This window comes from Rissa tridactyla, chromosome 19 (genome assembly GCF_028500815.1).
Source record: "Rissa tridactyla isolate bRisTri1 chromosome 19, bRisTri1.patW.cur.20221130, whole genome shotgun sequence".
In the NCBI taxonomy this organism is placed as follows: Eukaryota; Metazoa; Chordata; class Aves; order Charadriiformes; family Laridae; genus Rissa; species Rissa tridactyla.
Genome location: NC_071484.1, coordinates 6,137,765 through 6,159,111, shown reverse-complemented (window position 1 = coordinate 6,159,111; position 21,347 = coordinate 6,137,765). Strand labels below are relative to the sequence as shown.

Here is a 21,347-nt window from a genome sequence, read left to right as displayed (position 1 = left end):
TGCATTTTCAAAAGCAATGTTGCTGCAAGCTCTTCCCTGACATACAAGTGGGTACTCACATCTCTTTTTCCATTCTCTTCCTTTCACTTGCCCCTCACTCCCTCCAAACCCCTGGGACTCCCCAGCAGAGCTGTTTCAAAGGAAGAGGGACTATGCTGTCTGCCAGCGTTTGCAGCTTTCAGGGGGGGCAGCCAGGCCTGGGCAGAAATGCTGCCACCTGCAAGTGCTTCCACTGAACAGGACCTTTGGAGCACAAGATGCATGCTGTCATGTTTCAATCAGAAATTCATTTAATACCAAGATAAAAAAATTAAAGATACGCCAAATGAAACGCATGCTCTGTGTGAGGGCCTGTCTGGCCTTTCTGTAGCCATAAAAATGCATCGGGTATTTTAGACCACACGTTAGTGCTGTACTCGCTTTGTACAGAAAGAAATGCCAGATTGCAGGGCAAATACAGGGAGGGTAAAAGGACAAACACACAGGCTGGAAGCTGGCCAGGGCACCTGTATTCACAGCCCCATTGGGCTGGATCTGGTTATGAGGCTGTATCAGACAGAGGAATTCTGCAATGAGTCAGGTACAGAATATATCACTTCATACGCACAATGTACATACCATGCACTACCTGCCGGGGATGCTGTAGCCTGGGGGCATCACCGCTGAGTTCTCTTCTGTCTGTGGAGACTGCTGCGTGTACACAGCTCTCCAACTTGCCCAGTAAAACTGTACAGCCTTTCTTAAGAGATAGGGAGGACACTGCTGTCTTACGAAGACACGCTGGTCATTCCTTCTGTAGATCTGAATGTCCTGTTCAGCCCTGGGTAGGAAAAACCTGCCCGGCTGGTTACTGTTCCGAGTCCTGTGAGTACGTGAAACGAGTATCAGAAAGTTACAGGCTGCCTGCAGACGAAAAGAAAGCTACAGAAGAACAGATATTAAAGTCCATAGTTACAGCATAAAGAATTTAAGTCAATGACCTTTTCTTCACTGAACAGAAATACAAGAAGCTTAAAGGAGAACAAATACCAGCGTATTCTGATTTGTCTCCTGCTGCAAGGAGAGAGGAACATCCTTCCCTCTAGGTTCATCGTTCCCTGAACTCCCATGTCAGGTCCTCAGAGCAGTGTATTTTGGGGTTTTGCAAAATAAAATGCGCATTTATGATGCTGCATAATATTTTATGATCCAGTTAATGAAAAATGGGGTCTGGAAGGCCTCCGCATTCCCTCTGAACCCCCTGGAGTAAAAGCAGCAATCGTCCTATATTATACTGTAAGAATATTGGTCATGTACCACAAGCAGGTTGGGTTTGCTTCCGCGTAAGGGAAAAATTTTCCAAAGAATGAGCAGCAATTCTTCATGGCAGTTTGGAAATACATCTGGAAGTGTCAGGAGAGGAGAAGCTTGGGAGACACTGTCAAATGAACTAACTATTTAATCTTATTTATAGCACCAAATAGATCCTAAGCTTCTAGTAGCAAATCAGTCCCTCGTGCAGCATTTTTATTAGAACTACATTCTGCGTTTCCAGAAAGGTTTTGATTTTCTTTTAACTTTAGATCTCTCTTTTACCTCAGTGGCTGCATGTGTTTGATTTTGTTGGGACTCCCTTAAGGTGATAACATGCACTTAAATGCTTGGGAAAGCCTTTAGTATGGCAAAGTATTTGCTCAAGAAAGAAAGTGCTTTTATCATTCTGCATAGGTCTTTTTTCTTCCCACCACAATCAACTCAATTTACTGTAGGGTCAGCTTTTCCCTAAAGGAAATATAAGGAATGGTCAACAAAGGGAATTTCCTTTATCTGCAGCTTATCTGAGGGTAAGGGAGACAGGTTTATTAAAGTGAAGTCATCCAGCAGACCGGTGGAGGCAGTCCACGCCCAGGCTCCTGCTGAGCCCTTGTTCTGTTTCCCCTTTGTCTACTCTGCTTTAGTAGTCACCACTGCTTTACAAAACTGTTCATATCGTTTCAGACTATTTTTGTTAACTGTCCTGTAAAACATTTTTTATTGCCCCTGAGTGACACTGGCATGTACTTCACTTTTTTCACATCCTGCTGTATTTGCTTCCAGGGATTGCTAGTGCACATAATGCTAATTCACAATTAAGTGAACTCTGTGAACATTTTAACATTTAACATTTAAGTGAACTCTGTGAACAATTTAATGACTCCATTATTGGTGTCCGCAATTCCATGGATGCTTCTGTGGACGAATGAGGAATGTCAGATTATTTTTCTGAATTTACCTTGTAAATCTTTAAGTGTTTGTCCCTTCTGATAATTCTTCCTTTCTACCTCTGCTTCCATCAGTGAAAATGTGCTTCTTGACTCTTTGTATGCACATTTTCAGTCTTAGTCTCTTCTCTAGCTCATGAAAACTTTGGCCATCACACTCTACTGATCATGACGTATGCCCTTTTAAAATCACAACTTTGTATGTTTTCCTCTCCTGTTGAAGATCATACACATGAAACGTTTGAATCTCTTTAATTAAGCACAAAATTTTCTATTGTTTCTTTAAACTTCCTTGTGGGAAGAACCAATGATAACAAGAGCTGGTCTGCAGCTGGTACTGAAATGACTGTGTTGAATGTCTGCCTAAGGTACAATTCTTAGTTTTCTTGCTTTTATGTCCCATCATTAATCTTTTTTTTATCTTCACAAACCTTGCGTTGCCACATATGCACTGAATGTGCCAAAGATTCAAAGACAAGAATGTTTACGTGCTGAAAAGGCAGGTCCCAGCACATGCACACACAGCTGTTCACGCTTTAAAAAGAGGGTAGATAAGAGCAGAGCGCAACACTTAACTTTCTCAAAATTACTATTTTTGCAAAGTAGAAGGAATGTGATTTGGGGAAGACAAATGCATGTGACTGCCCTGATTTCTGCATTGAAAGAGATGAGAAATAAGGTCATGTAAGGGTTCAGTTTTAAAAGAAATTACGAGAGTAAGATGCAGGACAACTCAGTTTTATCCAGGGGTCTAGTTCTTTCATGGCAGAAGAGAAATGATGATTCAATGATTTGAGCTGAACTTGAAAGATACGGATTCCTGTTGAGCTACAGGCTTCTTTAGTGATATTGGGACATAGACTTTAATGTCTCAAAGTTTGTCATTTGTGTAATATTTGAATAAGTTAGTATGAGGAAAATAATGAAAGATCGTGAACTCAAACACTTAAATAACTGGCAGCAATGTAAATACTTGGCAAATACTTGAAACTGGATGTGGTGTGTACTTTTGGAAATACCTCATTATTGTCTCAGTTTCCCTAGAAATGCTTGACTTCTCTATCGACGCAGAACTATAATGGTAATGCACATCAGGGAGTAAAGTACCTGAGACTGGAAAATAAAATAGCTTTTCTTGTAGCTTGGTTAAAAATTGTGTGGGAAGAAAGGATCAGTTCAGACACCAAGCCCTGATGAGTGAAAGACAAGTCACTGGATATATTTTTACACTTCCTCTAACCTATTATCTGCTCGGTAAATCTCAGCAAGGTATGATGGGGCTGGAAACTATTATTAAGTGTCAAATGTCTAACTGACGAGAGGATGCGTTCCAAAAGTCAGGTTGCTGCAGGCAGCAGCAATAAGCGACTTAGAGGCCACTGCCAAAACCAGATAGACTGATCCCGTGCCAGGCTTCGGAGGGAGCGGGTACGCGGGGAAGGTTTGCCAGGTCACTGCAGGTCTGCAGTGATTCATGCTGCAGGAGGAGGCCTAGAGCCATTCAGAGGGCATTTTCCCATAGGCCGCATGGAAAATTCCGACTTGGAAAACCCCCCCCGGCCTGGTAGAACGAGAGTAGATGGGTTTCATAGCACAGAGAGGGATGAGCTATTTTATTCTGTTCATATCTGTAAAACATTTGGAGACCATATTTGTATTTGTGCTATTTATGTTTATGTGCTCATAGATTTATATGCATCTCTTTATATATTTGTATTTATATAATTATATTTTATTATTTCTTTTGCTAGTTTTATAAGAATATATTCTGATCATAGCGACAAGCCACGGCTTCCTGTAAAGGTAGAGGTTTTACTGTGCAAGCATTAAACACATGTTCTTCATCAAATCAGAAAACAAGGAACTCTCTTTGTACCCTGCTGATGGATCCTGTCAACTGGATTTGGGCTTTCCTGGTCCCACGGTTGGTTTCATACTGATTTTTGCTTGAGATAAATTCTGAGAGTCTCCAGTTCTCTGTTAGGCTCAGTGAGAAGATCAAACTGCATTACTCTCCGAGGGCATGTCCTGTAGCCACTAGTTTGAGGTGGTTTTAGAACAGCTTGTTCTCATAGCAACTATCAGCTCCGGGAAACACGTTCTGCAGCCCTGGGTTTGGCTGCCCAGAATGACTGCATACCTTTAGGAAAGGAAAAGGGTATTTCTAATTACTCGTAACAGTTTGCTCCATTTTCAAAATAGTAGTTTATAAGCAAATTCCACAGTATTTGTGTGTATCAGGTGGGTTACCTTCCTGGACAGTCCTGGCTATTAACTGTATCTGAGTGAGAACCATGGTTTTCCACCAGCCTCTGACACTTGTATTCAGCTTTAAATCTTCTTTTAATTAAACACTAAGGTGTGCACTGACTGCGTAGATATTTTGGGCAGCCCACCACCACCAAATCAAGCTGACTGAGATACTTGCTGAGTGCCTTTTCACTTTTTTCTAATGGATCTACCTTTAATAACTGATAAAAACTGTAAGATTCTGGTGACATGATTTCTAACAGCATTTTCAACAGAAAGGAGTCAGCAGCATTTGTTTAAAATCTTTGCGTGTGTGAAATCACTATGAAGTTCTTGATACTGCCATAATTTTTGATAGCCTGACATCGGGTTGTGGGAAAGAACTGAACTAAGATTAGAGCTGTAGTAAGAAAACGTTGATTAATGAGACTGTAAGTGCCTTTGATCCGCAGGCGCGCTCCTGCTGCCAGGGCGGGTTAGCGCAGGAGTGCATGCCCGTGGAAAGGTGTTCCCTGCAGCCAGCCTTTGCAATGCATCTCTGAGCGTGGGCTCATAAATAGTGGGTTATTAGGAGTAATTGCAGCGTGCATAAACTTCTCTTTAGGCAGTACTAAAAAAGTTACGAAAGTCAGCTCCGGTGCCCCTGGAATTGCATCTTCTCTGTATCAACCATGAGACACCATTTGCCCTTAATGCCTGTCATAATGTGAAAATACTTGAAGAAATTCAGAAATTTGTTGGCATTTCCACTCCAAAATGTTGTGTATTGCATGAAACTTAACAGAAATATGTTACTTGGAATACAGAAAGAAAGGATTTTCCTAGAAGAATTTTTGTACTTCCTTAACTGACTGCTGTTGTTTTTCATGATTATGGTAGGTTGGGAAACGTGAGAAATATCACTAAAGTTCCTTTCGTCTGACTTTTTATCAGAAGCACAGTGAATGACAGGTTCTCTCTCTGCAGTACCCGCGGCAGTGGTGGGGCCAGCAGGGAAGATGCCTTGCACCAGCCTGGCTGAGGTGGGGGGGCCCGGCCAGGCTGCGGGCAGCAGGCGCTGCCTCACTGGGACCAGTTCCTTGTGGCCAAGAGCGGGAGACTGTGGAGAGCCGGCACGAAGCCGCAGGACGTGGCCGCATCGGGCGGCTTTACCTGTCCCCGCCTGGCAGCTGCCCTTCCAAACAGAAACATTTGCTGCGGTCTGGACCCTGCAGGCACACGGCAGCCCTCAGCCAGAGAATTCGTCCACTAATTTCTGCTTCTTGTTCAGGATTCTTCTCTATGCAGCTATTTCCCCCCTCTCATCTTCATCTAACCTCCTGAGATCGTTAGATTATGCAGGTGGAGATGATTAATTTCCAGAATTAAGAAATTCAAACACACCCAAAGATTATAATGCACAATACCTTGGCTGCCTTTGGAAACTACCAGTACAGAACGTCGGTATCTCCACAGTCCCCCCTGCAGGCCTGTTTTTTAAACACGGCACCATTATATTGAACCTCATTATTAATAAAAATCTTCTCCTCTTCACTTGGTAATACCAGGCTCCCTGTCTGTCTGTGTCAACCACTGTTGCTACTAAATGAGTTGAAAACAGAGACAAAACAACTTCAACGCTAATTAAATGCATGCAAGAACTATACAGGAGGTTTTGACTTAATCCAAGTTTGCTGATTTCATATGGAATTACCTCAAAACCTTTGGGCAAAATTATGCGAAACAGATGCTTCCTCTCTTTCTCTTCCCCGTCCTTCATAATGATTTAATTTTCCAGACCTTTTTAGTGTCTCTCTGTTGATTTGGTTTATTACCCCATCTAGTATCACAATGTTACCTCTGTGAAAAACGAATCTGTTTTATTATTATTTTAGCTGCTCTTTCCTTGGCCTAACCGTTTCCCAGGTCTGAGGCTTGAATTTGAGACTGTATTGAACAGTTTCCGTCACAAATGCTCCTGTGTCTTTTCTGGATTTGCCACTAGAGGATGCTGTGCGAACCCCCGCGCTGCGCGGACCGCGGTGCTGCACCCACAGCGTCACGGGCAGGCAGCGGCTGAGGCACCGGGGGGGTCGTGCCGTGAGCTCAGCCACGGGAGCAGACCTGAGCCCAACCACCACGAGCAGAGCACAGTTCTCCCGCACACTGACACTGCAAATGCAGACCGATTCCAGCTTATTCCATCTTGTTTTGATGGGCTTTGGTGTTACAATGGGCAAATTCTGCTCTGGTAAGTCCCGCCTAATACCTCCACCCAGCAAAGTCCAAGGGGAGCCAGAGGTGGGCGCCTGGGCTCAGCGGCGGATGCACCCAGAGTCCACCCGCCTCCATCCTCCAAATGCTCTGCAGAGACTGAGGGCAGCACACCCGGCACCAGGGTTCTCCCCTTTCCCACTTCAGAGGAACAGTGGCAGGGAAGCAGGAAACTTGAGCGTATTCCTAACAGACGGCCTACAACACCATTGGCTCCTTTCTGGGATCAGAAACATTCTTTCTATTTAACCTCTGGTCAACTAAGTTATTTCATCCCCAAGTCCATTACAGCTGACTAATGCTCAGGTTTAGACCTTTATTTTTTTGAGGTGGTCAGCACTGGTTGAATTGAGAAGTAAAATGGAGCATAAGGCAGAACACAAGTCTCTGTTAGCTTGTGGAGGAGCGTGAGAATCCTGTTGTGACTCAAGGGAGAGGTATTTTTGCTTTGACTTTACAAATCTCCTTTGGTTTTTAGGGAGAGTTTCTCTGACTCATCTCTTTTCTTGGCTGTGCTGAGTATTTGGCTTTAGATTGTAACATGTAGACAATTTGATGCCTTTTTAAATAATACATGGTTATCCAAAAAGATGGTATCTTTCCTGACCTGAATCTGTTTGCAAACCAAAGTGCAAGTGCAAAGCTATTTGACAGAATAAAGAATGTTTGTGATTTATGTGCTATTCAGAGAACAATGGAGGCTTGTGAGACCCAAGTCGCTCACCAGTGAGTCACTCCCCTGATATGTGGTAGACCCTGTTCAGCTGCTTTCTCAGCCCACTGCAAATCAAATACCTAAACACAGATTTGTAAGTTTTAAATGGGTGAGACGTTTCACCGATTTTTCTTCCTCTGCCAAGCCCAAATAGTGTGTGTTACATGAAGTGGAGCAGTTTTAGTAAGAGAGACTGAGCCTTGCCTCCACCCGCCGTCCTCCACCCAGCCACCCAGAGCGCTGGCCAGCCATAGAGGCAGGAGTACTGCCTTGAGAAACAAGAGAACGCGCTGCCTTATTCTGAACCATCACATAAAAGACCTGAGCCCCGATCTTCCAACATGTCAGGAGGAATAATCCTAGCAATTGAACTTTGTGTTACAAGGAGAACTTCTTTGTATACACATCACTCATTTCCTGATCTAATCCTTTGCTTTTATTGAACGAGATTAGACAGAGCCCTCATCTGAAAGTTGGGGGAGAGGGCTGCCCGGGTGCGACTGATTTCTCGTTCAGTGACTCCAAGGAAAGTGGTTTTGATTTGGAAAAATTTTCATGAAATTTTGGGCTTAATTGTTTCAGTTCAGCTGCTGAACTAACAAATCAACTACTTGCACATCACTTGCAATGTACGCTATGAAAAAAGTTTCACCCATCCTTTTTTCTTCCCTATAGGTGTCACTCTTGAGTTTAATGTGAAAGTATTCATTCATCTCCAATATTTTATCCTGACTGATACCAGAATTTATCATCTGATTAAGTTAGGGTACACTGTTTTCTTTGTGGTCATATTACATAATACACCCAACTTTAATTTCTCTGTGAAGGTGTATCTCATTTTTTCCACCTAAATTTAAATACAATATGCATATACCAAATAGATTGTTGGACACAGTTTTCTTTGCGCTGCAGAAAAGTAAAGTTTTATTAGAGGCATTGTTATCAGCAGAAAGTAGATCACGAATTGCACTGCGAATAAGTGCCTGTAGGTACAGTCATTGCAGATGAAGAACAATATAAAAAGGAAAAAGCAGATAAGTTTAGGAGTCCTAGAAATTATTCATCTCAGCTTCATGAATAACATCTGTGGAGCAATCTGTGCATTGGGTAGGTGGACAGTGCACGTGCTGTGTGTATTATCGCGTTGAAGGCTGGGCTGCTCAGGCGGCAGTAGGTAGATCAGGGAAGACCAGCTCATCGGTGGTATCTTAACACACTCTTGACTGCCCTGGGGAATGAAAGAAGAAACCATTACTCTGATGGGGAAATCAAGAGTCTCTCACGGCACTGATATTTCAGATGTATCCCTTATTTAAATGGCCATCTGCGTTAGCAAAAGTGTGGGAAAGGAGTTGTTTCTGTAGCTGAAGTTAAGACACCTTGAAATTAAGAGATTTGATTGTGAATGGTTTAATCCCTCTTGCAATTGGAAACGTGGAAACCATAACAAAAGGGATAGTATTAGTAGGAAAAACAGATGAAACACAAAATATGAAAGCTATGGGGACAGGATAAATTAGGAACCTCTTTGGAAGGTGTTTCTTACCTGTCTTGTCACCAGATTGCCCGTGAGAGTAGGAAGTAGAGGAATAAGAGTGGGAGGACATTCCCCCTCCTTGGAGAGCTCCTTGTGACGTTCTGTGCAAGGAAAGGAGATTTAATGAAGCGAATGATAAATACCTTCATAGAGAGACATACTGTAACATAATGTGCAGTGCATGTAACAGCTTGGCTTTTCCCGGACCTTGCAAATATTTTTTTTTTTTTTTTCCTTCTTTTCATTCCTGTCAGCTATATTTTTCTGGAAAGTGGTAGAAAGAGAAAAAACAAAAGACTGTAGAAATATAATTCTACTCTCACAGTCCAGCTGTGCTTGCTCATCAGCTGGCAGAAGGCAGTGTATTACAGACTGGTTTTGCACAGTGATTACTCTCATGGAATTCACTCTGCACAAACAGGCCAAGAGGAACTGATTAAATGAAAATATGTCAGTAACTATATGCTCTGTGTTGCCCTCTGTGTGATGTACTTATTATGTACACATTTCAATGCAGCTGCTGTGGAAAAACCTGTTGTATTTAGATTTCAACTACAGACTGCTAAAACATTCTACTCTGTCTTCTGAGAGTCCCAATAGAGAAAAGATCGTGATAGATTTTATCCGCTTATTTGCAAACAGAATACATACACAATGTCTTGCTGTCCCTCCTGCAGCAGTGCCCGGTACTGAGCAATCTCCTGCTCCAGGCGGGTCTTGATGCCCAGGAGCATCTTGTACTCCTGGTTCTGACTCTCCATCTCGCAGCGGATGTTGGCCAACTCCTCCTCTACAGAGTTAATCTGCCCTTGGATTTGTTGCAGCAGGCAGCCATAGCGAGATTCGGTCTCTGCCAAGGAGTTTTCCAGAGAGTTTTTCTGAAAGTGGAATTGGAAATGCAGGAGTTTAGGACCAGAGCTCTACCCGTCCCTGCCCGTCCTGAGGGGGGAAGGGCCCTCGGCGATCCTGCCCCACGTACTGTGCTGATCTGCGCCTGCAGTTCGATCTCCAGGTTCTGCGTTTCGCGTCTCAGTTCGGTGAGCTGGTGGCTGCTGGTCTGGATGTCCTGGCTGCTGGAAGTGACCTGCCGATTGACTTCTTCAATCTGCAGGAGTCAAACCCCAGACACACTTTCTGAGTGAGAAAATCCCCTCAGGGAGCAGATTTGCTGACAGCGAACTAAGGTAGCCAGGGAGCCTCTCTCCCCTTCGTCCTGTCCCCATCGAGGACAGCCTGGTCATTGCTCGGTAGATCGTGCCGTTCCACCCACCTTTGTGCACCAGACCTGGCCTGCTCCCCCTCTGCCGCTGCAGTCTTTCCCAGCAGCTCTTTCCTGCCCATTCCCCAGCCGTGCAAGCGAGGTGCCAGTGAGCAGCCTCCCGCTTTAGCCAGAGGCTTTGCGTGGCCTGTCCCAGGGTGTCTGGGCTTTCCCACAGAAGGAGACTGCACTTTGTGCATCGCAACGTACCTTGACTTCATACCACTGCTCAACCTCTCTGCGGTTCTTCTCGATGATCTGCTCGTATTCGTTTCTCAGGTCGTTCAGTATCTTTGTCAAGTCTTCGCCAGGGGCAGCATTGACCTCCACGCTCACGTCACCACCAGTTTGAGCCTGCAGCTGCCTCATTTCCTGCAGAGAGGCCGAGGAGAGGAGCAGAGAGCACAGGTCATTTCTTGTGTTGGGGGCGGTGGGCAAAGCAGTGTCAAGGCTCAAAGGAATGACAGTCACATGACATAAGGCTGAACTGATTTGATCTGTAACTTTGGGAACCTGAAGAATCAAGGGACTGTGTCTTGGACACGCTGTTTATCATTGGATCATACCTCCTCATGGTTTCTCTTAAGAGCAATCAGCTCATCCTTCAAGGACTCCAGCTCAGATTCCAGTGAAGACCGAGTGCAAGTGAGATCATCCAGGAGATTTCTCAAGCCATTAATATCAGCCTCCACAGTCTGACGGATGACCAGCTCATTCTCATACCTATACCAAAGAAAGAAGCATTACACATTCATTTCATTACAGTGCGTAGGCTCGGTCATCCCACTTAGAACAGGGTATGGTCACCTGCATTCACGAATCTCGTAAAATTCATTACATGAAATGTGCAAGGTTTGCAGAGAGGTACTCACTTCATTCGGAAGTCATCAGCGGTCATCTTGCTGTTATCGATGTCCAGAACCAGTTTGTTATTGTCCACAGTGGCAGAAATGATCTGGAAAAGGGGAAGTTGGGGAGGATGTTCAAGACATGCAGGGCAAGCAGAAAGAAGACCCAAAGCTTTGGTGGGGCGTTGTTGCAAATCTTGGAATTGTTTCCTGCATTAATGCAGGAGCCACAGACAATTGTTGAACTGCCATAACACAAGAACTGGTGAGTGCAAGATTTTGGCTTCCCCATACATTCTGATCAAAGAATATATTGACGCGGGAAAGAACAGAAGAACATTTAGGCTGAGACATCAGCAATACCTATGGGTTTCTGCACTCTGGGTGTATAAGAAAGTGAAGTCTTTGTCCGTGATGCTGTAAATTCATCTCATTATAAAGAAAGCTGATTGCGAGGGAAGGCCTTGGTCCTTCCCTCTGGTCTGTGTAGGAGTGTGCAAAGATAAAGGGCCTTCAGGTCTTGCAGTCCAGGTGCTTTGGCTTAGCGCTCCATCCAGCTGAACTGGGTGGGAGCAGAGGGAAGCACTGGAAACCACACACGCCTGGTTTGGAGCCACCTGTAGAACGTGGGATCTCAGTTACGTGCGCCAGCATGTTTCGGCTTGGTGGAGCACTCCTTGATGCCTCGGGCTGTGCCCCCAGAGCACATCCCTTTCGCTTGTGGCATGGTGGTGGGGTTTGCTTACCCCAGAGCTGGGAGGCGCAGCTCAGCAGGTTTCTGCCGGCGGTACCACCAGCAAGGCCGTCCAGCAGCTCCCTCCCACCCCTTTAGAGCCAGTGGCAGAGGGAAGGAAGACGTCCTTACAAGTGGGACTAGCGTGTGGAGATGGAGCCACGTTAGTCGGGGCTATCCTACCTGATTTTGGAGTTGTTCGATGGTCTGGTAGTAGGAGGTGTAGTCCTTGGAAACACTGGGAGCTTGTTTCCTGTACCACTCCCGGATGTACTGCTCCAGCTGAGTATTTTCTTCCTCCAGCCTTCGCACCTTGTCCAGGTAAGTAGCCAGGCGGTCATTGAGGTTCTGCATGGTGACCTTCTCATTGCCGCTCAGAAGGGTGTCCCCCCCAGCACAAAAGCCTCCTGCAAAACCACCACCAAAGCCTCCTCCTAGGCCTCCACCAAAGCCTCCTCCCAAGCCTCCACCAAAGCCACCAGCAAGGCTGCCAGCGCTCATGCCCCCTCCGTAGGCAATGCCGCATGCTCCCCCCCCATAGCTTCCACCGCCTGTCACAGAGGAGGCGTATCGCCGGCAGGAGACGGAGGAACTCCTGCCGCTACCGCCACCACAGCCGCCGCCACCTCCACCGCTCCTGTAAGAGGTGGTAGATGTTCTCTTGATGCTGCAGCTCATGGTTGAAGTGATCAGAAATCCAGCCCCAAAAGCAAAGCCCGCTGCTCAGCTTGATGCAGAAGATCAGAGTGCAGCCTTCGTCCTCGCTGGTGGCTATTTATACCTTGTTGGGTGGGTGTCACCTGGAAGGCAGTCCAGCTTCCCATGGAGGTTGCCAGCCTTAGTGCTCATGCCGAAAGTGATGTGCTAAGGGGAATTTCTTTTGGGGCTTGGGACAGCACTCCCCATGGGTATTGTCTTTGCATGCTGATTCACACAAAGCATGCACTGTAATTTCAGGTGGGTGGCTGTGTGTTAGATTCTGTTGCAGATAGTATGTTGCTGCCTAATTAGTGAGTGAGACTCATTTTACTAGTTCCTCTTTGTTCTTAGTAGTCATTTTTTGTCCTGAAAACAGGTGGTGAAAGCACCACCTAGTTACTCTGTTTTAATTTTGGAGTTGGAGAAATATGAACTCAAACACCCTGTGCCTGAGTCTTGTTTCATTTTACCTTCAGAACTGCCAGTAACTGATCATGGGTACTGTCTTTCAGAGTGCTTAATGGTAAATCTCGGTAGCATAACCTTTGGAGAAGCAATGCTCTTCCTTTTTTCACCAACTTCTGGTAGTATCACTTCCAGGAAATAATCCTGTCTTGCACAGAAGGATGGACATACAGTGATGTAATTTCAAAGTTGTGATTTTCTAAAATTTTGTGCAATTTTCCAGTCACTCAAAGATTATTTTAAACTGAAATAGATATGTAGCATCTATAAGTCCTCACTGAGTCTGTCTTGGGAGAAGAGAGCAAAGGGATCCAGCTTTTCAACTTAGCAAAATGGAGGCTAGGATGATTATCAGCTTGCTCTCAAGGAAGGAGGTACCAGGGCTATTTAAAATAAAAGACAAACCTGTTGTCCACACAGGAAAGGACATAATCTGGTTTTGAGTGTATTTCGGCTGGAAACTAAGAGGAGCTTTTTATCTGTGGGAGGCATAAGGGTCTGGAAGGTGCTTCCATTGCGGGAACTTTGGATGGGAAATAGAAACAGTTTTGAGACTGACCTTGACCAACTGATGGCAGGGCTTTTATCCTGGTGCAGCAGCGACTCGGCTCTGATGACCCTTTAGATTCTCCTTGCCTTCTGTCTTTTGTCTCTCTAACACTGCAGAGGTCTCCAAAACTACTGCATTACAGCATTTCTGTAAGAGAAGAGGATGTGATGACCCCGTCTTCGGAAATGAAATTTTGCCTCTAAATAACTTTTAGAAAACATAAATTTTGAGCCTGAAAGACAAGGGGTCTTTTCACATGAGAGTTAAACTTTGATAGAAATTCATCTCTATTTGGGAGGTAAAAGTTATTAGTTCATTTCATTGTTCGTTTCTTCATTTTCCATCTTACTTATACTCAGCTTGCAGTTGTGGCTGGAGCAACATTTTCTTTCTAAGCCACAATGATTATGAGATCCATAAAAGTTAGTAATGGGTGTTATGGCTGACTGAAGAGTCATGGAAAGCCATTTACCCTCTGTCTTGATACCCCTACAGACATTTTCATAGATATGCTGAAGATAATGTAATACTTTGATCTTCATAATTATGATTGTACTTTTGGTAGCTCTCTAATTATCTGCACGTCAGAACCAGTTGCTTTGCATATGTTATTGAGCTTGAGTCATCATTATTAAAAAATAAAAATTATTTTCTCACAGGGTGTGATTCCTTAGTCATATTTTCCTCATTAGATTGTTGAAATGCACCTTTATTCTTCCCTATGAGATGTTTATTGCTGATTGGCATTAATGCCAGAGGTGTTGATTTTGTATCTCCTTCGCGGCATTATTGCATCATAACATCTGACCCAACAATTCCAAACGTTTCCCAATGCTGTAATTTCATACCATCAACAGACACTTTTTCTCTGTCTCTCTGTTCCTCTCTTCTTTTTTTTATTTAAATAACTGATCTAACTATGCTTACTGCTATAACTGTATCACAAAGAAACTTTAGACTTACTATTCTGTAACTCATGAGTATTTCCATGTCTCCTACGCTTTTTTGGCCCACCATCCTGTGGACACAGCTCTTTGGCCTGAGATGGCTGTCGTGAGTCAGTTTGGAGACACCAATTTACCTTACAAGCCAGAAGAGCTTGTGAAGGAAAGGTCTGCACCAGGTCTCTTACGGCGCCATTAACATTCATAACCTCGCGAGGACAGAGAAAGTTCAGACATTTTCTGTTGTAGTTGGTATAGAGGCTCCTCAGCCATTTGATGAGGCTGTTTGAGCTTTGAAATCGTATCTTCCCCTGGAAGATGTTTTGCTCATAACACATCTTATGAACCTCTGTAAATCAGAAAAGTTTGTTTGAAGTGACAGTGTTCTGAAGCCTTCCCAGGTGCTGTTTACTCACTGGGAAATTGGATGCTGAGCCACAAACAGATACTCTGAACTGGCAAAAGAACCAAAAGCAGTCAGTGGGTTTCACAGAAGCTATGATGCCATCGCTGGATATGTGTCTTCAGTCACACAGGAGGGAGAGGACAACCTCAGAAACAATTTGTGGTAATTAATTGTTCTACAACAAATGAGTCAACTGTGGTCTTGGTAAGAAGAGTGCTACTCCCATGAGTTTCATCAGGAACTCCATCTGGGCATTCCTCATCCATCGCCCGTCCATCCTCATCCATCGCCCATCACCCACCTGTGCATTTCCTCAGTTTGGTCAGAGACGAACCATTTCTGTAGCCCTGGATTCTATTCTTATTTTTCTCTGATGTGGCTCCCTGCGATGGACCTTTATACCTTGCACATGTGTGGGCCTACAGAAAATCATATTAAATGTGAGCTATTTTAATTCCACAGTCTGTCTAAATTGAGTTCAGTAGCCCTTCCTACCACTGAAAAAGGAAAAGTTTAAAAGTAATTCCCAAGAGAAATTAAGCTCTTCCAGTGGAGCAATCCCTTCCTGTTCTCTGTCTCTCTACCTGCTGGAATATGCTGTTATATTATAATCAATGATGTTAACTGATTGAATTCTAAATTCCTCCCTGCCAAAGCCCTTTTTTTTTCTTTCCTGTGGATCTTTTCAGAACAATAAACAACTATATCTCTTTTTCTAAGAACCATGGGTGAAGTGAAGTGAGTGCCAGGACAGACGCTGATATCAAGATACCTGATCGAACAGATTACAAGGTTTCTGGAGCACCTGCCAGCCTGAGATGGCGGTGGTGAGGCTGCTGTTCTCTGGGCACACCTATGGCTTGTTCCACGCGTGCTCCCCAGGACAGCCCTCGCCCCACACCAAGATGGAGTTGGTGCCTCCTGAATTAGTGGTGACATGCCAAAGGTGTGCTGTCGGCAGCAGGAGGACCCCGCCAGGGATCTAATCCTGCTGCAGTGACGGGCAGTTTTACTGGGCGCCCACCCCTTTCAGTCTGAAGATTTTCCATGGCTTTGGTTTTGCAGATTTAACTTCAGGCTCTCCATAGTTCTGCCTGTTCCACAAAGACCTTACACTTTTACAAATTAGTTCAGAAATGGGGAAGACGTACTGCAACTCTGCTCTTCCATTGCGTTCTCTGCATGTGGAAGACACTATTTTTGATCATTCTGATACTTCTCTGTGCTTCTGGAGGATTAGAAGGAAGCAAAATTATCTTTCAGCGCTTATTTATGTACACTAACTGTAGTTTGAGCTTCCATAATCCTGCCTCAAAAAAGATGCCTTCTTAAGCTTTTTTGGCTATGTTAAGCACAGCTGAGACATGTATGAATTCTGGCAGCCTTTGGAGAGAAAAGTCGTGTTTGCATTTGCTTTATGTCACTTTCTATACTGTTAAAACCTGAAATGAGCTTTTTTCCTTTGGAGATGGGCTTTTGTTCATACAAATTCCTGATGATGGACTGGAAAAGGTCAGTCTGGAAACCCAGTTTTTCAACATGAATAGGAAGTATTTCTTCTTTGTGGATACTTACTGCAGACAGCAGTTACGATACTGCGATGGCAGAGCCAAGACACATGATTGCTGAGAGAAGACCTAACCTAAATAATACTCTCGTGAGTTGTTTATGATGAGAAAACCTTTCATTTCCTTACCTTAACAGAACAATACCTCAGTCTTAGATGAAACAGCAAATACCAGAGACCAGATTTGACAGGGGAAGGAGGGAACAGCAGGCACTTATAATTGAACCCGGCTGATTTTGTGCATCTGATGCACACCGTTAACGATCAAAAAGGGGCTTCACTGTCATCATCAGAAAGCAAAATATGTATAAAATAGCTGTTCTAATTTACTATTGCCCTCTCATCTCCAATTTCATTGCGTATTTTATCTTCTTAAGCAGAAAAATAGAGTATAGGAAATACTTTCAGTGAATGAAACGTGTGTCTCATTCCTCTTAAGGCATAATATCAGCCAGTTGAGTGTACTGACAAAATCTGGGTTCTTGGTATTATATTGGTATTTATATTGAAATTTCTATCATAAAACATAGGAATGTTTTTTGGTGCGTGACACTGAAGGAAACAGGCACATTGTCTTGTTGGCTGTATTTCCTAACAGAAGTTAGCAACACGTAATTCTCTGCATAGTCAAGGGTGTAGAAATATGTGATGTCAGGAAACCCATAGGTTCTGGAACACCTATACTGAGTCACCCCTTCCCACAGGAGCTGTAGCTGTGATGACGTGACCTAAGCCAAAGATTGGACTCATAAGAGTCATACTAGCGGCATTGAGCACAGTTTAGTACATTAACAGTTAATTAAATAATCTTCAGAGAGCCACCCATTGTTGGTATTTCCTTTCTCCTTTCACTCACATCATACACATTCAAAGTTTGTTAAATTAAATGTCTCAGACACATTGTTTTTATTTGCATTGCAGAAGTAAAGTTTTATTAGAGGCAGTGTTATCTGCAGAGTTGAAGCCCTTGAACAAAGAACCCGTTGACAAAGACAAGTTGAGTAAGAGAAGTGTTGTAGAATGGAAGAAGGGGCGATGGGGCAGGGGACCAGGTGCTCCTTCCACGTTGTTCCGGTTTCATCAGTGGTGCTGCAGAAGTGCTTGGTTCAGTCTCATTGTCCATGTTCAATGCCTCTTAGTCGGAGGGTGCCAGCGTCACTGCTGTTGCTCTAGCACACTCTTGACTGTCCTGTGTAAAGACAGAGCAAATCATTGCCTTAAGGGGAACCTGAGCTTTCCTGCTGAACTGAATTCTTTTACCTAACGTGCTGTGTTAGCAAGAGAAGCTCAGAGGCTCCAAGCCCAGCAATACCCTAGGCACTTTCTCAGAACTGTATTTTTTTTATTCCAATGAACAAAAAAGTATATCCCATCCTGTAAATTTTATAATCTGCGGTTTATATTTAGGTAGAAGAAAGGGCGAGACTTCCTGTATTTTAACCCCTGTTTCCTCCATGACAGAGCCAATGAGGTTCTCTCACTTGTGGGGTACTGGATCTGGGAATCTTGCCCAGCCCAAAATACAAAACTTTTTTCTGATCAAATATATTTTACTCATTGGGGTAGATGTAACCCACTAATAAACACAGCCTTACAAGTGTTGTCTTACCTGTCATGTCACCACACTGGGAATGAGAGTAGGAATATGATTGAGTAGATTTTCCACCTCCTTGAAAAGCTGCTTGGGAGGCACTGTAACAGGAGAGTAATTAATTGACCAAAAAATTGCTAACCACTGAATATTCAGTCAAAAAAGATGTTGATGTAGTTCCATAGACAAGAAGTCTCTATTAGCAGTTAAGTACACAGGGATGTCTTTTTATTCCCTTGCTATAATACGGAATACATACACAATGTCTTGCTGTCCCTCCTGCAGCAGTGCCCGGTACTGAGCAATCTCCTGCTCCAGGCGGGTCTTGATGCCCAGGAGCATCTTGTACTCCTGGTTCTGACTCTCCATCTCGCAGCGGATGCTGGCCAACTCCTCCTCTACAGAGTTAATCTGCCCTTGGATTTGTTGCAGCAGGCAGCCATAGCGAGATTCAGTCTCTGCCAAGGAGTTTTCCAGAGAGTTTTTCTGAAAGTGGAATTGGAAATGCAGGAGTTTAGGACCAGAGCTCTACCCGTCCCTGCCTGTCCTGAGGGGGGAAGGGCCCTCGGCGATCCTGCCCCACGTACCGTGCTGATCTGCGCCTGCAGTTCGATCTCCAGGTTCTGCGTTTCGCGTCTCAGTTCGGTGAGCTGGTGGCTGCTGGTCTGGATGTCCTGGCTGCTGGAAGTGACCTGCCGATTGACTTCTTCAATCTGCAGGAGTCAAACCCCAGACACACTTTCTGAGTGAGAAAATCCCCTCAGGGAGCAGATTTGCTGACAGCGAACTAAGATAGCCAGGGAGCCTCTCTCCCCTTCGTCCTGTCCCCATCGAGGACAGCCTGGTCATTGCTCGGTAGATCGTGCCGTTCCACCCACCTTTGTGCACCAGACGTGGCCTGCTCCCCCTCTGCCGCTGCAGTCTTTCCCAGCAGCTCTTTCCTGCCCATTCCCCAGCCGTGCAAGCGAGGTGCCAGTGAGCAGCCTCCCCCTTTAGCCAGAGGCTTTGCGTGGCCTGTCCCAGGGTGTCTGGGCTTTCCCACAGAAGGAGACTGCACTTTGTGCATCGCAACGTACCTTGACTTCATACCACTGCTCAACCTCTCTGCGGTTCTTCTCGATGATCTGCTCATATTCGTTTCTCAGGTCGTTCAGTATCTTTGTCAAGTCTTCGCCAGGGGCAGCATTGACCTCCACGCTCACGTCACCACCAGTTTGAGCCTGCAGCTGCCTCATTTCCTGCAGAGAGGCCGAGGAGAGGAGCAAAGAGCACAGGTCATTTCTTGTGTTGGGGGCGGTGGGCAAAGCAGTGTCAAGGCTCAAAGGAATGACAGTCACATGACATAAGGCTGAACTGATTTGATCTGTAACTTTGGGAACCTGAAGAATCAAGGGACTGTGTCTTGGACACGCTATTTATCATTGGATCATACCTCCTCATGGTTTCTCTTAAGAGCAATCAGCTCATCCTTCAAGGACTCTAGCTCGGATTCCAGTGAAGATCTAACCAGAGTCAGGTCATCCAGGAGATTTCTCAAGCCATTAATATCAGCCTCCACAGTCTGACGGATGACCAGCTCATTCTCATACCTTCACCACAGACAACAGGGAGAGAGAAATGGGGAAATGAGATGATGACAGTCAATAGCACACATCTTTCCAAGGTCTGTATCACAATAAAACATGAAGACTCAGTAACACCACTCGGGGCAGTGCTGCCTTGTCTCCTGAGATTATGAGCCGGGTTTGAAAGACATGTAAGATTCACAGAGAGGTACTCACTTCATTCGGAAGTCATCAGCGGTCATCTTGCTGTTATCGATGTCCAGAAGCAGTCTGTTATTGTCCACAGTGGCAGAAATGATCTGCAAAAGGGGAAGTTGGAGAGGAGTCTTTCTGTGTTCAAGACATGCAGGACAAGCAGAAAGAAGACCCAAAGCTTTGGTGGGGCGTTGTTGCAAGTCTTGGAATTGTTTCCTGCAGTAATGCAGGGGCTATATGAGAGGGCAAGACTCCAAATTTACTTTTCAAGGAAACCCGGGCTAGGACAGACCATCCTCCCAAATCCCTACTCTTTGCTTCTCTTTTGCAAGTTAGAGAGTTCTTCATGTGTCCCAAGGAATGTATTCATCCCTTTTCCTGCAAAGTGCTTCTTCACCGTCTGTTGACTCTATTTTTTTTGGTACCAATTTAAGCTGATTGCAAGGGAAGGCCTTGGTCCTTCCCTCTGGTCTGTGTAGGAGTGTGCAAAGATAAAGGGCCTTCAGGTCTTGCAGTCCAGGTGCTTTGGCTTAGCGCTCCATCCAGCTGAACTGGGTGGGAGCAGAGGGAAGCACTGGAAACCACACACGCCTGGTTTGGAGCCACCTGTAGAACGTGGGATCTCAGTTACGTGCGCCAGCATGTTTCGGCTTGGTGGAGCACTCCTTGATGCCTCGGGCTGTGCCCCCAGAGCACATGCCTTTCACTTGTGGCATGGTGGTGGGGTTTGCTTACCCCAGAGCTGGGAGGCGCAGCTCAGCAGGTTTCTGCCGGCGGTACCACCAGCAAGGCCGTCCAGCAGCTCCCTCCCACCCCTTTAGAGCCGGTGGCAGAGGGAAGGAAGACGTCCTTACAAGTGGGACTAGCGTGTGGAGATGGAGCCACGTTAGTCGGGGCTATCCTACCTGATTTTGGAGTTGTTCGATGGTCTGGTAGTAGGAGGTGTAGTCCTTGGAAACACTGGGAGCTTGTTTCCTGTACCACTCCCGGATGTACTGCTCCAGCTGAGTATTTTCTTCCTCCAGCCTTCGCACCTTGTCCAGGTAAGTAGCCAGGCGGTCATTGAGGTTCTGCATGGTGACCTTCTCATTGCCGCTCAGAAGGGTGTCCCCCCCAGCACAAAAGCCTCCTGCAAAACCACCACCAAAGCCTCCTCCTAGGCCTCCACCAAAGCCTCCTCCCAAGCCTCCACCAAAGCCACCAGCAAGGCTGCCAGCGCTCATGCCCCCTCCGTAGGCAATGCCGCATGCTCCCCCCCCATAGCTTCCACCGCCTGTCACAGAGGAGGCGTATCGCCGGCAGGAGACGGAGGAACTCCTGCTGCTACCGCCACCACAGCCGCCGCCACCTCCACCGCTCCTGTAAGAGGTGGTAGATGTTCTCTTGATGCTGCAGCTCATGGTTGAAGTGATCAGAAATCCAGCCCCAAAAGCAAAGCCCGCTGCTCAGCTTGATACGGAAGATCAGAGTGCAGCCTTCGTCCTCGCTGGTGGCTATTTATACCTTGTTGGGTGGGTGTCACCTGGAAGGC

At 45.3% G+C, this 21,347-nt stretch overlaps 2 protein-coding genes and 1 long non-coding RNA gene across 3 annotated transcripts in view; 1 reads left to right on the top strand and 2 right to left on the bottom strand.

The window, feature by feature from the left end:
* The window catches only part of LOC128919104 (uncharacterized), a 164,968-nt gene that overhangs the window by 67,492 nt on the left and 76,129 nt on the right, over positions 1-21,347 (top strand). The gene's annotated exons all lie outside the window — the stretch shown is intronic.
* Positions 8,667-12,512, bottom strand: LOC128919093 (keratin, type I cytoskeletal 16-like). The gene is made up of 8 exons (XM_054224075.1): positions 12,018-12,512; positions 11,126-11,208; positions 10,820-10,976; positions 10,464-10,625; positions 9,975-10,100; positions 9,647-9,873; positions 9,005-9,096; positions 8,667-8,686 (listed from the first exon to the last, which is right to left on the bottom strand). Exons 1-8 carry the CDS (start codon positions 12,510-12,512, stop codon positions 8,667-8,669), a joined length of 1,362 nt encoding a protein of 453 aa, XP_054080050.1.
* Positions 17,635-21,216, bottom strand: LOC128919094 (keratin, type I cytoskeletal 16-like). Its single transcript, XM_054224076.1, has 8 exons — positions 20,722-21,216; positions 19,838-19,920; positions 19,489-19,645; positions 19,133-19,294; positions 18,644-18,769; positions 18,316-18,542; positions 18,075-18,157; positions 17,635-17,654 (listed from the first exon to the last, which is right to left on the bottom strand). The coding sequence occupies exons 1-8, from the start codon at positions 21,214-21,216 to the stop codon at positions 17,635-17,637; spliced, it is 1,353 nt and encodes a 450-aa protein (XP_054080051.1).